This window comes from Bos indicus, chromosome 10 (genome assembly GCF_029378745.1).
Source record: "Bos indicus isolate NIAB-ARS_2022 breed Sahiwal x Tharparkar chromosome 10, NIAB-ARS_B.indTharparkar_mat_pri_1.0, whole genome shotgun sequence".
Lineage (NCBI taxonomy): Eukaryota > Metazoa > Chordata > Mammalia > Artiodactyla > Bovidae > Bos > Bos indicus.
Window position 1 is genome coordinate 27,077,362 of NC_091769.1, and position 14,513 is coordinate 27,091,874.

Sequence of the window (14,513 nt, forward strand, 5' to 3'; positions counted from 1 at the left end):
TACACACTACTATATATAAAACATAACTAATAAGAACTTGCTGTATAGCACAGGGAACTCTACTCTGTAATAGCTTATATAAGAAAAGAATAAAAAAAAAGAGTGGATATATGTATATGTATAACTGTTTCACTTTGCTGTACACCTGAAACTAACACAACATTGTGAGTCAACTATTTTTTATGAAAATTTTAAAAGTATTAATAAAAAAAGAAATCTAGTTAGAAGTTAAACAGAATACAAGGCTTTCCCCAAACTCATCACAAAATATACATGTCTGCCATGATGTTGACTTAAGTTTTCCCTAACACTAATCCTGACTGCCCACGACCCCAGGCAAAATTAGTTGTTTTTTCCTTGTGTTTCATATATTGTACATATATCGGTTAGAATATTTATTGCATTTTATATTAATTATTTTCTTACCTGTTTGCACCATTAGAGTTCAATTTGAGGAAGAGATTGTGTCTGATTTATCTTCATAATTATATTCACAATACAGTGCCAAGTGCAGTGTCCAACATGAAGGAGGCGTTCGGTTACTATTTACTGAATGGATGATGGGACAAATGTGTGAAAGTTCAAGGATGGCCATTTTATCCACATCACACTAAACCAGATTATCCCACATTCCTCCTGCGCCTGCTGCCAAAGACTTTAAAAGAAATTTTAAACTTTTCCAGAACTTTCCAGAGAGCTTTTTTCATATCCTTATTCCTGAGACTGTAAATCAAAGGGTTGATGAGTGGAGTCACCATGGCATAGAACAAAGTCATGATTTTCGGCAATAAGGTGGAGTGGCTGGATCCAGGGCTCACATGCATCACCATAATGGTCCCGTAGAATAGCAGCACCGCAGCCAAATGGGACCCACAGGTGGAAAAGGCCTTTTGTCGACTGGATGCTGAGGGCAATCGAAGAACAGCAAGTAGAACCAGGGCATAGGAGATGAGGATGAAAAGGAAGCTAAGGAGGATGATGAGGGCACTTAGAGTATAGCTGGTGAGCTTGGACATGGGAGCAGGAACACATAAAAGGGTCAGCAGTGGGCCTGAGTCACATACAAAGTGATCAATTGCATTAGGACCACAGAAAGGCAGTTGGGAAATGAGAATAACAGGCACCAGATACCAGAGAAATCCACATACCCAACAAGCAATCACTAGGTTGAAACAACGTCTACCAGTCATAATTGTGGCATAATTTAGAGGGCGGCAGATGGCAAAGTATCGATCAAACGACATTGCTGAGAGAAAGAAGCACTCAGTGGAGCCCATGGAAAAGAAAAAATATAATTGAAGGAAGCAACCAGTGAAAGAGATGGCCTTGCTCTCTGAGAGGAAGTTGATCAGTGTGTTTGGAACAGTGGAGTTGACATACCAGATCTCCAGGAATGCAAAATTCCCCAGCAGGATGTACATGGGGGTGTGGAGATGCTGGTCCCAACACACAGCACAGATAATGGCTCCATTTCCTATGAGAGTCAGGAGGTAGACCATGGAGAAGAACATAAACAGAATGACCTGAATCTCCCTGCTGCAGGGAAAACCCAGAAGGATGAATTCACGCACTGATTCAGAATGGGATGCTGATTCGGAGATGTTCATTTAGTCTGTAAGCTGTGCTGCAATGAAACATTATTATTGTGAAGCCAAATCCAAACAACTGAGTATAACACACAAGGCCCTTCACAATCTGATCTTTATCTACTTGTTTAACCTCACCTCTTGAGTTCTATGTCCCAGATAAGAAAAGAATAGTCACATTTCTGTCAAATGACATGCTCTTCTTCTTAAGATAGCTGTTGCTCCTCCTTTTGGGCTTCCCGCAGGTGGCGCTAGTGGTAAAGAACCTGCCTGCTAACGCCGGAGACGTGAGACAGGGGTTGATCCCTCTGTAAGAAAGATCCCCTGAAGGAAGGCATGGCAACCCACCCTGGTAATTTTGCCTGGAGAATCCCATGGACAGAGGAGCTTGGCAGACTACAGTCCATAGGGTGGAAAAGAGTCGGACACAACTGAAGGAGCTTAGCACGCACACACGTGACACCCACACACACCCTTTCTACCTCCCTCTTTCTCCCCTCCCTTTCTTCCCTACACCCCTCCCTCCCTCCCTCTTTCCTTCCTTTCTTATTTCTTGCCCATCCCTTCTGGATCCCTTCCTTTCTCTTTCTCCATCTTTTTACTATTTATTTACTTTTTTTCCTTTGATCGAATAACTGGTACTTGCAATCTACACCGTTTGTTGATTACCAACTTCATGAAATATTGCTGGACTTCACCATCATATAGTAATTCTTTGTTTTTTCCATAGCATCTGACATATGTGTATGTAAACTTATATTATGCCTTCTTGTAACTGTCACTTTTCTCTTTACCAGTCTGAGCTTCTGAAGGCAGAGATGTATTTTTCATCTCCATATTATGAATTCCTAGCACAGTTCAGTTCACTTCATAGGCATGCTAACATATTTCCTGAATCAACATTAAAGAAATGAATCATTATTTTTTAAGGATTGAAAAAACATTCTAAAATGTTTTCCAGAAGCAATAAGAAAACACTCTAAAAGCTACAGCATTTTTCTACACCAAAGACTTTGCACTTTGTACTTTGCATTATTTATTTATTTATTTTTCATGTCTTAATATAACTACTAGACTGTAAACCTCTGAGGACAGAGGCCAAGTGTTAATCATCTTTGATCTTTTTTGGTATCTAATACATCAGCTGGTAAAGAATCTGCCTGTAATGCGGGAGACCTGTGTTCAATCCCTGGGTTGGGAAGATCCCCTGGAGAAGGGAAAGGCTACCCATTCCAGTATTCTGGCCTGGAGAATACCATGGACTGGGGTCACAAAGAGTTGGACACGACTGAGCAACTTTCACATTATTTTTTAGGTAATATGTACATTGTAATTGCTTGCTAAGTGAATAAATCATCATTTCTGCCCCCATTTGAATTTTAATTCAGATAACTTTCCACTTGGAAGCCTTAATCATTTCACATATGCAAGGAAAGAACCATACCATTGGACCTTGAAGAAGAAAGTGGGGGCAGATGAGAGCAAGGATATGGCAAAAAGAGGAGATGGTGGATCAATATGGTGTGAGACTAGAGTAACCAAACGTGCCAGTTTGCCTGGAACTGAACTCATTTTAACCCTGAAAGTCTTGTAACTCAGGGAACCCTCAGCCCCAGAGAAGCAGGGATAGCCTGTCCCTTTGGGACCAAATGAGGTCCCAAAGTTGACCCAGCTACATCAAAAATGCATGTGCACTGGTCCCCTTGGATCTTACTGAAGTCCCTCCTTTCTCTTATTTGTCCACAGAGAAAAAGGAAAGGGCTTCACTATGACCATGAGAGTATTAAGAGGACATACACAAGTACTGAGAAGACACTTGGCAACAACAGCAGGGGCTGTCCAAATGGACTTCCAAGAAGGCTGGATGTCCTGTGCAGCCAAGTACACTCATATCAACTGATGTCACACTCCAGAAATACAGGCTGTGTGGAAATACATGGCCAAGGTCCTTGGGTGGGTAGATGCAGCCCTGATACTCTTTCCATTCTAAACTAAATTACTCAGTAATGCTGCATTTTTTTGACCCATATTTCCTTTGACTAAGTCTGCTTTTTTCTCTTCTTATGGTTACCTGAAGGTAGTTGATTCTTTCAATCAAATTTCTCTGAAGGTATTATTAGAAGAAAAAGACTCCATGAAGACCTTGGAAATGGGGAAATATAATTGGAAGAAGCAGCAGCCAGTGAGACAGATTGAATTGGCATTGTATTTAAGAAGAAATTGGGGCTGGTATTCTGATCTAGATTGAGTTGATGATTTTTCAAAACATTTAATGATCTGCTTTCCGATGATCAATATACTAAAGAAAACATATAGCAACCTTGGAAAAAGAAAGACCTAAAATAGTTTAATTTGGTTTCCTTACTTAAGGGAAAGAAATACTTTATTATTCCTGGTATCGGTATGAACCACATTGATGTCTGACACTTCCTTCAGAAGAACTTTGGATGTCTCCCTGACAGTCATTAGTCCTGGTTTGGCCAGGATCTGTGTCTCTGTCTCTTCTTTCTAAATGCAGTGATATGGAATCTATTTTATCAGATAAAACCATTGTTATGAAAAAAAAAGCATTGTTATGGTTTCCCAAGACTTGATTACCCAGTAGATAGACAATTATATATACATATAAGTAAAAACAAAACAGGGTTAATATTTTTTTAGTTTTAAAAAGAATTTATGAAACATTCCCAAACTGATTTGCTTTTCCTAATTCCTTAACCTACCTGGACTTCCAAGTGGATGGTAAGTATTGTAGTTTGTCATTGGTTCTGTCTCTCTGAAACAATGTAAGGATATGTAGATACAGCTCCTATAAGTGGAACCAGGGAAGCGATACTTTTAATCCTGTTTGACATCATCTCCTATGAATTGCTAGTCATAACTCAACTCTTCTCTTGCTTTCAAAAGAGAGCATACTGTCACTTAGAGTTGTGAAAAAGCTAGAAAAAGGATTCATTGATACTTCCTTTAATGACAAACACCACAGATTTGCCTGGGAATTGAAGCTATTTGGATTTTTGGCCCTCAGATCTTTCATCAAGGATACCACCACCAGCATCACCACAAAGAAACAAATTCAGGATTATTTCTTGGGGAAAAAAGAAAAGATAAGGGCATGATGTGATTTCTGCATACCTGTGAGCTATGCTCAGGAGGAACTGAATCAGTTGTGTCCTTGTTTCTCAGCTCCTGTCTCAAAAGTGTGATTCCCAGGACTTTCACTGAAAAACAAACCTCCTTTTGTACAATTAACTTGGCAGTGACTGCCAAGATTCTCGTCAGGGGAGATGTCTGGAGGATGGTGAAGGTTAGACTTTGGGAGTGGTTTTTAGTTTTTAATTTGGAAGAAAGGATTCAAGTACCATCTATGTAAAGTTTTTAATCAAAAAAAAGGAGTTCTGAACCAACACAACATTGTAAAGCAACAGTTCTCTAATTAAAAACAAATTAAAAAAATGGCGTTCTGGAGAGCATCCTAAAGGTTTGGTTCTTTGTATATTTTAAAAAGTTGTCCTTTGGGAAGGCTAGTCTCTCAGGCCAGTATCTGCCTTTACCATCTGTGATTAAATACCTTTTAGAGAGCAACTAGGAAAAATAAGTAGTTGTGTGAACTGAGCATATGATTGTGTCTTCTGAAGTCAAAGTTAATTATGAAATATCTTTTTATTCTGTAAGACCACGCCTCTAGGGAAAGGTGACAGCCATATAATCGATCACCAGAGAAATGTAGAAGATTGAAAATGTTTTCTTATGAGGAAAAAAAAGGGAAAAACTTAAGGAATATGAGATTTTTGTTGCTAGTGGTGCCATTATGGTTTATTTTTTGTTTCCTTCAGAATCAGTGGTTTAACTGTATTAGCTCTGTACTATCATAGTATGAGGCCTTCCCAGGTGGCGCTAGTGGTAAAGAACCCGCCTACCAGTGAAGGAGATTTAAGAGACATGGGTTTGATCCCTGGGTCAGGAAGATCCCCTGGAGAGTGCATGGCAATCCATTCCAGCATTCTCGCCTGGAGAATCCTATGGACAGAGAAGCCTGGCAGGCTATAGTCCATAGATTCACAGAGTTGAACATGACTAAAGCAACTTAGCATACATCATAGTATGATGAATTTTCTCTTAAGATTCTCGAAATTATTCCCAATGTTATTCTAACTTTTTTTGTGTACAAAAAAATAATTATCTTTTTTGATCAATATAATAGGCCCAATAATGCTATTTCAAAAATATCTTCCAATTGAGGTGTTACCTACATATTTTTTTCAGAGTCACTATGTGAATGACCATTTATTTTTTCAAACAAAATTCACATTTCATTTAGGTTGAAATAAACTTTACAAAATTTTTTTTCACCAAAAATATAACAGGAATATTTTCTGTATTATTCATGGATAAACCACAAAACACTTATTTTTGTAGTTTTGCTTGTAAATCAAGACGAGGCAGTACGTACAGTCATGGAAAAACACAGAAGAAAACAGAAAAATCAGTTATGAATGACCATTTTTTTATACTTTAATTAAAAAAAAATCTTTGGTCATGCTGTGTACCATGTGGGGTTTTAGTTCCCCAACCAGAGATTGAACCCAAGCCTTTGCAGTGAGAATGTGAAGTCCTAACCACTGGACCACCAGGGAATTCCCCGAATGACCTTTTAGAGGATCTCTGGAGTCAGGTATAGTAAGACAGATTGATATAATCTGTCTGTTAGTGTCTATTTCTATGTGGTAGTGAAAGGTTGAGCAAACAATATTAGAAGTTTATATAGGTCATTATAGTGCAAGGTGGGGAACCACGAGCATCAAGAGCCAGTTTGAGGTGTTAGAACTACAGCATGTGTATGATTAATAATGGAGGACCCAACGTAGAGTGAACATGGACCAAGACACACTTTCCCTACTTAACAATTTTGTCTAGGATCAGTTCTATCTTAATTTCATCTGTGCTAGGCTTGCCATAGGTTGCCAACTGTTGGTTTTTACCCTGTCCCAAATACAACTCTTTCTGTGTTGTGATGAAATAAGACCAGTGTTTCAAACTTCATGTGCATTGTGGTGGGAGGTTTTCTACTGTGATGGAAATATTTTTATTAGTATCAAGTGTGCAAAGATATCCATTCTATTTCACAAATTGGGAATTCATTGGAGGTATCTTCTGCTTAGTGGACAGAAATATTTGACATGTATATTTGTTTTCTATGATATTTAGAGTCATTTTAGCTGACAAAGTCCCTCTTCTTGCTGCTGGGGGAAGCCACCGTTCCCTAGCATTGGGTTTAGCAACCAGTAGGCATCTTTTTCTCTTCTCCATAAAAGCTAAGGCTCAATGGTAAAGAATTCACCTGCCAGTGCAGGAGATATGGGTTTGATCCCTGGGTCAGGAAGATCCCTTGGAGCAGGAAATGGCAACCCACTCCAGTAGTCTTGCCTGAGAAATCCCATGGATGGAGGAGCCTGGAGGGTTACAGTTCATGGGGTGGCAAACAGTCAGAAACGACTGAGCGACTGAGCACACACAGACATATTTTTCTCTTCTCCATAAAAGCTAATGCTCAACATTTTTTTTTAAACTTCCACCTCTTTCAGTCCTAAAAAGGCAGAAAAAGAGAGATAAGAAAGTTAACATAGGGAAATTCCCTGAAGCCCAGGGGTTAGCACTCTCTGCTTTCACTGCCGAGGGCATGTGTTCAATTCGTGGTCAGGGAACTAAGATCCCTCAAGCCAAGCTGCCAAACAAACAAGCCAAAAAAGAACGTCAACATATTTTTTAAAAGGCCAGACATCTGCTTTCCTAATAACTTTTCCTTGTAAGGGGACAGAGACCTTCTTGCATTCTATCATGGCAATTGATTTAAACTTCTAGTTTAAAAAGTCTAAAAGTCTAAAAGCTAGTGGGTAAAGATGTCATTTAACATCTTTACCCACTAGCTTCAGGTAGATGTGTCAACATGCTGATTAACAGATGTGGAATATTCTTTGGAGAAAAGTTAATGACCATCCAGAAATTAAAAAAAAGAAATTTAATGGACTAGTTTAACAGCAGATCAGAGAGCAGATAAAAAATATATTAACTCGAGACTACATCAGAAGAAAAAGGAATGCGTTCTGAATGGATAAAAAAGAGAAAAATGAAAGAGAAGTTAAAGTGGAAGTCCAATATTAGTTTGACAAATGAAAAAGATGAGAGAAGCAGACAGAAGCAAATATTTAAAGACAAAATGTTTGAAACTTTGTATAGATTTGGTCAAGCACAAAAATCTACAGTCTCAAAGAGCAAGCCCAACACATTACAAACAGTATAAATAAGAATAGATTCATAGTTATATGAGTTGTATGTAAGCAACAGAAAACTAAAGACAAAAATATTGCTTGAAAAGAAACAAGAGAAAAAAAATTGATTGATTACATCTCCAGAAGTAGGACTTATGCAGAAAGTTGATTGCTCAATATCTACAGTGAAAACCGTATGTGGAATTATATCTTGAATATTCTGGGAGAGAAACTGCCAAATCAGAACTGCATCAGCAGGAACAACATCCATGGAGGATCAGTGTTAAACAAAGACACATTAAATAAAAGCAGTGTGGAGAAACATGTGAGGTGTGCCCTTCCTAACTCTAATAAATATCCAGACTTTGTGTTTTACTTCTTTAGACATAATTTTTAAACAATCTATATCTGAGAGTTCTTTTATAAACCATGTGTGATAAGCCCAGTGTCTGAAGTCTGGGTGTCTGTCTCTTGTGTCTGAGCTTTTTGTTGGCTCTAATTTGTGACACTTTGCTATATTGTATTTTGTGGTAAGAAAAATAACAGCACCAAAGATGTCAGGGGCCTAATCCTCAGACTAACATATTCCAAACCTGTGAATCTGCTACTTCACCTGGTGAAATGGACTTTGATGTACTAAGATAAGGAGTTTCAGCTGGGAAAACTTTCAGTTTCCAGGTGGCCCCATTCAAGGTGTATCCTTGTGTCCTTAAGAGCCTTGAACCTTTCCTGGTTTCAGGAACCAGAAAGATGGTAGGTGTGAGACAAGGCTTGATTTAGTGTTACAGGCTTTGAAGATTCTTGCCAAAGCCCCCAGAAAGAACTATAGCCCTGCCAACACTGATTTTTATCACAGCAAGACTTTGTTAGACTTCTGACCTATAGAATTATAAAGATAATAAATTTATTTGTTAAGCCACTGAGTTGGTGGTCATTTGTTGCATTACTGTAGCAGTACAAAAGTATTACAACCAAAAAAAATTTTTTAAGTAATACAGTTGTCTTTGGCATTGTCTGCTCATTGTCCTTGAAAAAGATGTTTGTGTGGATTCTGTGAGACCCAGGAGGAAAATCCCTTCCTCATCCAGGGTTTGGGCTTGTGGCTATCAGGCACCAGAGGACACTATTTGTTAAGGATATCCCTAAATGAAAGCAAAGTCTGAGATTCCAGATATGTAAACTAAGGCTGCCACATTCTTGAGGGCCTCTCTGTAACCCCAGCTTCTCAAGGGCTTTTTTTTTTTCTTTCCATCTACTTATTACCAAGGCAACCTTCCCTACATACAGTTCCCTAGAATTGGAGTGAGAAGCATGTTTAGTTCTGATTTTTCTATTTTTATACATTATATATATTATAGAATGGCTATTTGATAACAGTTTGATAGGGTGTTTAACTACCCTTAGACGATGTTAAGGCATATTTTTATTTTCACCTCTTTAAGAAACAAAAAGGAATTTTTGTGACTATAGGAATTCATAAAATGTGTGCTTATTCCTATCTGCTGAGATGTTTGTGTATGACAAAAATCCTCAAGTACAAGTAATATAGGTTGTTGAGACTCTACTAGATACATAGGTGGCAAGGAAATACAAATGTATATGCAAGACAATAGATATGTTTTTACTTATTAAGAGCAAAGAAGAGTAATTTGTTTGAAAACATAAATGGCTAGTTCAGTTCAGTTCAGTTCAGTTGCTCAGTCATGTCCAACTCTTTGCAACCCCATGAACCACAGCACACCAGGCCTCGTGTCCATCACCAACTCCCGGAGTCCACCCAAACCCATGTCCATTGAGTTGGTGATGCCATCCAACCATCTCATCCTCTGTTGTCCCCTTCTCTTCCTGCCCTCAATCTTTCCCAGCGTCGGGGTCTTTTCCAATGAGTCAGCTCTTCTCATCAGGTGGCCAAAGTATTGGAGTTTCAGCTTCAACATCAGTCCTTCCAATGAACACCCAGGACTGATCTCCTTATGCTGGATATATATAAAATAAAAATGATAAAACATAAAATTTGAGATGAGACAGAACAATTTAGAAGTTTGAAGGGAAGTATATTACTCACTTTAGTTCAAAGTAACTGCAATAATTTTTTCTAAATAAATATTATTTTGGGTTAATTTTCTATCTCTGTTCATTGCAAACCTAAAAATGGTGGAATGTCAACTATGCTTATGGGAAATAATTCTTAGGATAAAACTGACTTAGAAATTTTTATCTAGATTAAGAAGATAATGAATGGCCTATTAAAAAGCCATAGATGAGGCTGATGAGAAGACATAGATTTGGGCATTCTGGAGAGCAATGACTCTAATGACTGGGTATGTTTCTTTCAGGGACCCTGGAGCTATGCTGATGCAGTTGGATGGGTGATATTGACCTCAACAATGCCTGAATAATCTAACTCAGTGTGGGTCCTACTCTCACCTGCGTATATCTCTTCTTTTCCCTTGAACTGTCACTTTGCAGTGGGAGGGAAAAAAAATCTAAAAACCTGTCTGCCATGAGAACTCCTTCTGCAAGAGAGAAATGTCTGATATTATCCTGCTGGTATGCTTTATTTCTTATTCTTATCCTAAAGTGAAATCCAAGTATAAGTGTTACCTTTTAATGTCATGTTAAAATGTTATTTAACAAGCCTACTTAAGGCTCATCTAACTCTAGAAGGATGTAATTTTAACCTAGTATTTGCTATTTATGGGATTTCAGATGTGTACAATTATATAGTTAGATATAATAGAAAACTGCTAAACTGTGTCAATTTTCTTGTTAGTGTGGGGGAAAAAAATCCCAAATGTTAAGGTTGTGTTTTCCTTTAGGGCATTAACTGGTTTATATATTTAGAAATTTTATTTTAGTGTTCTTTTTTATACTGTGATTATACAAAGTCATTATTTATATTGTTTTTTGAATTGGCTTTGTCATCCTACCATCCCTCATTAAAGAATTAAATACAATTTTGACATGTATTCATCATCTATTTCAGAATTCTGTTTTTTTAATTTATTTTTTATTGAAGGATAATTGTTTTACAGAATTTTGTTGTTTTCTTTCAAACTTCAACATGAATCAGCCATATCAGAATTATGTTTTATAACATAAAAAATTTTACTTTGACAGCAACACAAGTCAGTTACTAAAGATAGCATCTTTGTTTTCTGGATAAGATCCATACATAGGCACCAGTTAGAGAAGATGCTTGAAGTATCATCAAGAGACTTGTGTTGTATTAAGACTCTGTAACACCCTGAAGGAAGTGTTCCTGCTTGTACAGCTTCCTATGGTAACTTGGCATTTATCATTCAGCCTAACCCACTCCAGGAAGCATGGTTGGGAAACCATTGAGTATTGTTTTACTCAGATAACAGACTGACATATGGAAAATTGGTAGCACACGTAGTGTCAAATTAATCAATACGAAATAGGTAAATGGGAGGGCTGTGTTGTACAATAAGGTCTGACTGTTTCAGAACCTTCAGAGCCCAAGGTCAGCTTTCCAGCAAGAACTGACATGCAGACAACTAACAACAGCAGCCCAGGGAATCCCAGGACTCATTAGGCTGAATGGTGGCATAAGGACCATAAAAGCGTCAGATACAGACAAAGCCCTAGGGAGAGGGGATCTCTCCAGTCCTTACAGCCAGCCCTCAATTAAGGCTTGACTCATAAGAACACCATGAGGGCACAGACAGGGCAACTTTGATGGTCATCTGAGAATTTCTCATTTTGCTAGCCTGAGACTATGAAGAAGGAGCTGGTGGAATGAAGAGCAGGGTAAAATGTTCTTTCTTTGAAACTGCATAGTTCCTGATATTCAATGATGTAAGTTTCTCAGATCTCCAGTCTCCTCCCTTATACCTCTTTCTGACTCTGAAATCCTTTTTATACCTCCTGTTGTTCATACTCTTTTTTTCTATATACTGACATTTATAAATCTTAAATTTAAGAAATAATTTGAGTCTTGTTCTTGTTTTATGCACTTAGAAGCATTTACAGAACAATGAAATTCCCACAGCATCAGGGAATTCTAGGGATGGTAGTATTTTGGAAGGTGGCTACAAGATTTGGATAAGACAGGATCAAATTTACATAACAGAAGGCACTGGATTCATGGGGGCTTCCCTGGAAGCTCAACAGTAAAGAATTCATTTGCCAATGTAGGAGATGCAGGTTCAATCCCTGGGGTGGGAAGATGCCCTGAAGAAGGAAATGGTAACCCACTACAGTGGGTTCGTCAACTGGGAAATCCCATGGATGGAGGAAGCTGGCAGGCAACAGTCCATGGGGTCACAAAAGAGTCGGACACTACTTAGTGGTAATACAACGATAGCTGGATTCATGGCAATACTGTCCTGAGCCTACCTAATTCTAATATAACCCATCTGGATCCTAATTCCCGTTTCTTCCATTATTTCAGTTTCCTCTTTCTTTCTTTTTTTTTTTTTTTGCCTTTTGTCTAGCTTAAATCTCTCTTGTTCTAATTTAATTCATCTTTCTTAGGTCACTTGGTATTCTTGACCTGATGAAAAAAGAAAATGATTCTAAGGTGACAGAATTTGTTCTTCTGGGTCTATCATCATCCTTGGAGCTGCAGCTATTTCTCTTCTTAATATTTCTGTTGTTTTACATGGCCATTGTCCTGGGAAACCTCTTGATAGTGGTAACGGTGCGAGCTGATACTCACCTGCTCCAGTCACCTATGTACTATTTTTTGGGCCACCTGTCCTTCATTGACCTATGCCTGAGCTGTGTTACTGTGCCCAAGATGTTAGGAGATTTCCTACAGGAGGACAAGATCATCTCTTTTTCCGGATGCCTGGCCCAGATCTGCTTCCTGCACTTTCTGGGAGCCAGTGAGATGTTTCTGCTGACAGCCATGGCCTATGATAGGTATGTTGCCATATGTAATCCTTTGCAGTACCTGACAGTCATGAACCGCCAGCACTGCTTTCAGATGGTTTTTGCCTGTTGGTGTGGGGGTTTTGTCCATTCTATCACACAGGTCACACTGGTCATTCAGCTGCCCTTCTGTGGGCCCAATAAACTGGACAACTTCTACTGTGACGTCCCACAGGTCATCAAGCTAGCCTGCACAGACACATATGTAGTAGAAGTGCTGATGGTCTCGAACAATGGTCTGTTGTCTCTTGTCTGTTTCTTGGTTTTGCTCTTCTCTTATGCTGTCATCCTGGTCACCCTGAGAACTCGCTTCCGCCAGGGCCAGAGCAGGGCACTCTCTACCTGTGCCTCCCACCTAACAGTGGTCAGTCTGATCTTTGTGCCGTGTGTATTCATCTACCTGAGACCTTTCTGCAGCTTCTCTGTGGACAAAGTTTTATCTGTCTTCTACACAGTGATCACACCTATGTTGAACCCCCTCATTTATACTCTCAGAAACACTGATATGAAGACAGCTATGAAGAAGCTGAGAAAAAAACATGTGACATCCTGCTGCCATGTCCAAGAATGAACAGGAAGAGGTGATTTAGAAAATATATTCTATCTAACACTCTTAACTCATCCTATACCTGAGTACATGCATGAGAAGAAATTTGGTGACTTTGGTATAAAAGAGAAGGCAGTATAAAAATTATAATGCATTGTTCTTGATTATAGCTGGGAGGCATAGGTGACTGTATCAGGTGTCAAATATTAAGCAAGGACCTCAGTAGTGTTTACTGGCCCACAAATGATAATAAGAATTGAGTACTAAGGTCAAAGGGACACATTGAAAGATCGGCTCTTCTAGCCTTTTGCCTATAAGTGGTCTTCCTTTATTCATTTCCTTTTTAAGCTCTTTTCAAATGAAAGAAGATTGTATAGCTCCTTTTGTGTCTTACTCCTCTAGGGTATAACATTTCCTGGTGTCCAGAAGTTCCTTCTGAGGTCTCATCAGAGAATCTTCTGAGGCAATGTGAATCCCTTTTGTCTTGTCTGCAACAAAGCTTGAAAACATCACAAACTAGCCTGCATATTAGTGGTCACCCAGGAACTATGTTGTGCATTGTGCCAATTTTTGGAAATGCAGTTGAACAACTCATTTGATTGAACATAAGCTCTTAATGAAGTTTATGTGTAAAGGAAAGGAAGTCTAAGGGTGCTGGAGTGAGGGAAGCTCTCAGCATTCTGCTATAGAGAATTCTTTAGAAGAGGCATTCCATTTCACCTAGAGTTTTTCTTTTAGCTGAATTGTTGGGAGAGAATTGATAAGACTGTTCTTTAATTGTTCACAATGTTTAAGAGCTCTGAACTCTAAAGGAAAAAGAGAAAGAAATGAGCTGTGGTTTAAAGCACCCACCTACCTGGTTCCTGCCCTTGAAGAACTATTGCTCTGCCCAGAAGTGCTTTGAAAAGTAAGTAATATTATTCAACTGTGTTTTTACCAACTCCATTTTGATAAATAATATCTTGCCGAAGATCATGTAGAAAAAGTGTAATTAACCAAGAAAGCTAGAAACTTTAATTAAGTCTAAGCTAATATTTTTTTCTCCCCAGGAAGAGTATTAATACGATCATATGAACTAACTACTTTGTTTCAATTATACCTGCATAGGATCTTGCGACCTAGGAGATCCTTAAAAAAAGATTGACCAGAACATTTATATTTAAGATTATCTAGGTGACTCAGTGGTAAAAATCTGCCTGCCAAGCAGGAGAT

General features: G+C 38.5%; 2 protein-coding genes across 2 annotated transcripts; one reads left to right on the forward strand and one right to left on the reverse strand.

Annotated features, from left to right (window-relative positions):
* Nucleotides 1-620: 620 nt before the first annotated feature.
* Nucleotides 621-1,607, reverse strand: LOC109564289 (olfactory receptor 11G2-like). The gene has a single exon (XM_019967780.2). The coding sequence runs from the start codon at nucleotides 1,605-1,607 to the stop codon at nucleotides 621-623; it is 987 nt and encodes a 328-aa protein (XP_019823339.2).
* Nucleotides 1,608-12,362: 10,755 nt separating this feature from the next.
* On the forward strand, nucleotides 12,363-13,339 carry LOC109564290 (olfactory receptor 4Q3-like). Its single transcript, XM_019967781.2, is given in 2 exon segments — nucleotides 12,363-13,284; nucleotides 13,287-13,339. Coding segments are annotated over 2 exon segments (960 nt in total). The 5' UTR covers nucleotides 12,363-12,377.
* Nucleotides 13,340-14,513: the final 1,174 nt, after the last annotated feature.

Coding starts and splice junctions, on each gene's coding strand:
- LOC109564289 (XM_019967780.2), bottom strand. CDS start 1,607: ATGAACATCTCCGAATCAGCATCCCATTCTGAATCAGTGCGTGAATTC.